The 2269-nt window shown below is 43.8% G+C and overlaps 1 protein-coding gene across 1 annotated transcript; it reads left to right on the top strand.

Moving 5' to 3' along the window:
* On the top strand, positions 1-592 carry ID2 (inhibitor of DNA binding 2, dominant negative helix-loop-helix protein). The gene is made up of 2 exons (XM_009870289.1): positions 1-348; positions 535-592. Exons 1-2 carry the CDS (start codon positions 1-3, stop codon positions 589-591), a joined length of 405 nt encoding a protein of 134 aa, XP_009868591.1. The 3' UTR covers position 592.
* Positions 593-2269: the final 1677 nt, after the last annotated feature.

The raw sequence follows: 2269 nt of genomic DNA, 5'->3' as shown, positions 1-2269 counted from the left end.
ATGAAAGCCTTCAGCCCAGTGCGGTCCGTCAGGAAAAACGGCCTCTCGGAGCACAACCTGGGCATCTCCCGGAGCAAAACGCCCGTGGATGACCCCATGAGCCTGCTGTACAACATGAACGACTGCTACTCCAAGCTGAAGGAGCTGGTGCCCAGCATCCCGCAGAACAAGAAAGTGAGCAAGATGGAAATCCTGCAGCACGTTATCGACTACATCTTGGACCTGCAGATCGCCCTGGACTCGCACCCCACCATCGTCAGCCTCCACCACCAGAGACCCGGGCAGAACCCCTCCTCCAGAACTCCTCTGACCACCCTCAACACAGACATCAGCATCCTCTCGCTACAGGTAAGCGCCTTCCCCCGAGCGCCCGGCTCCCCGCCGGCTTAGACGGGGGAGCTGAAGTCCCTGTCAGAATGTGCGGAGCGCAGCGGCCACCGACGAGCCGGCACTGGTAGTCCCTCGGTAGCCCAGAGCTTGGCTATCCCGGCCAGCCTTCTGCTGCCCCTTACCCTCGTGTCCTTTCTCTTGCAGGCGTCCGAGTTCCCCTCAGAGCTCATGTCAGGCGACAGCAAAGCACTTTGTGGCTGAACTGATCGGGTGAGTGCCGTGCGTCTGATTTCTTGAAACTTGGGCTTTTAAAAAAAAAAAAGAAAAGTGGCTTCCTGGGGAGTGGGAGGTGTGATGGTTATTGCTAAAAAATCCGTCCTAAAAGCTGATGAGGAGATGCCTTTGTAAGCAGTGAGAAATAGTAGGGCTGGTAAGCGAGCTGCACAGCCCGAAGTGTGTTTGGCTGCTGAGGTTCACTGAGCAGCACAGGCTGCGGTGCTACTACTCGCTGCTTAATGCAGATTCTCTCGTTATCTTGGAGTCTTGGACTTCCTGGGCCGAAGTGACTGATTAAGTTGGGAATCTTGGCACAATTCCTTAAATTTTGTGATGTGGTCTCATCTGTGCTATCGGTTAAATAAGTGACTGCTTTTAATCAAATAATTGCTCTAAGAGGCAGACTGGCGCCTCTGAGCATTGCATTTAGAGATCCAAGTAGAGATTGGAGTGAGAATGCTCTTTCTGCCCTTTCTCTCCAGTGTATGTTATTTTAATGTTCAATTTGTGTTCTTGAGAGCGAGTGTGTGAGCGTGTATGTGTTGCATCTGGACGCCAGGGTTTGCCCAATCTCTGAGTGTTTGGTTAAATGTTCAAACTGTGGCTTCCTCTCTGGCGCCAGTCTGTCCGGATCTCTGCCCTGTTAGCATTCTCCTAAATATGCCTCTTTTCAATCTCTTGCAGGTGTTCCACTGATGAGAGTTGGGGTTTTTTTTGTTTGGGTTTTTTTTTTTTGCACAAGAAAATGTCTACAGGATTTTTTTGAGGTGCTGAATTTGTTTTTCAGCTCTATCTGGAGGGGAAAATCTACATCTAACTAAAAGGACCTTTAAAAATTAATAAAGAAGAAAAGAAAATCAAGATTGATCTTTAACCCCACCCCATTCTTCAACTTGGACTGAGAACCTAGTTATTTATGAAGAGACTCTTAAATACCCTTTCCCTAGTTGGAAGGCTTCCTTTATATACTATTCCCAACGTGGGGAGCGAAACAAAAATCTTGCAAGGAGTTGCCCATTTTAAAGCAGACTTTGCCTTTTTTTTCCAAAGGTGGAGCGTGAGTACCAGAAGGATCCAGTGTTCAGTTTTTTAGGGTAGTCTGTGGTCAGAAATTACCTTTTTGACTCAAACCTAGGACTGAATGCTGTGTATATATTTATATATAAATATATATATATGAGTGAAACCTTGTGAACTCTTTAATTAGAGTTTTCTTGTATAGTGGCAGAAATGCCTATTTCTGCAAAAAGTGTAATGATGTACTTAATCATGCTAAACTTTTTATAAAAGTTTAGTTGTAAACTTAACCCTTTTTATACAAAATAAATCAAGTGTGTTTATTGAACTGATTGCTTGCTTTATTCTTTGGGGACCAAGTGTTTGCTGGCTTTGATTTGTGTTGTGGTTTTTTGATTTTGTGTTTGGTTTTTTTTTTAGAAATTATACATTCTGTTATGACTTCATCAAGTAAAAATTCAGATCTGTAGAGAATATAAAGAATAAAATTACTTGAAGTGAATAATAATTCTTGTAACTTGGAAAATCTTATTTGAGTGTATATGCCAAACTTTTAAGGGATCTGCCTCTAAACAGTGTGAAAGAAACTAGAAAAGGAATTTATTACAGAGGGGATGCTCTTGACAAAGTGTTTGAAAACATAAAA

The sequence above is a fragment of the Apaloderma vittatum genome, unplaced genomic scaffold (assembly GCF_000703405.1).
Source record: "Apaloderma vittatum isolate BGI_N311 unplaced genomic scaffold, ASM70340v1 scaffold1555, whole genome shotgun sequence".
In the NCBI taxonomy this organism is placed as follows: Eukaryota; Metazoa; Chordata; class Aves; order Trogoniformes; family Trogonidae; genus Apaloderma; species Apaloderma vittatum.
This window is presented reverse-complemented; position numbering and strand designations above follow the sequence as displayed.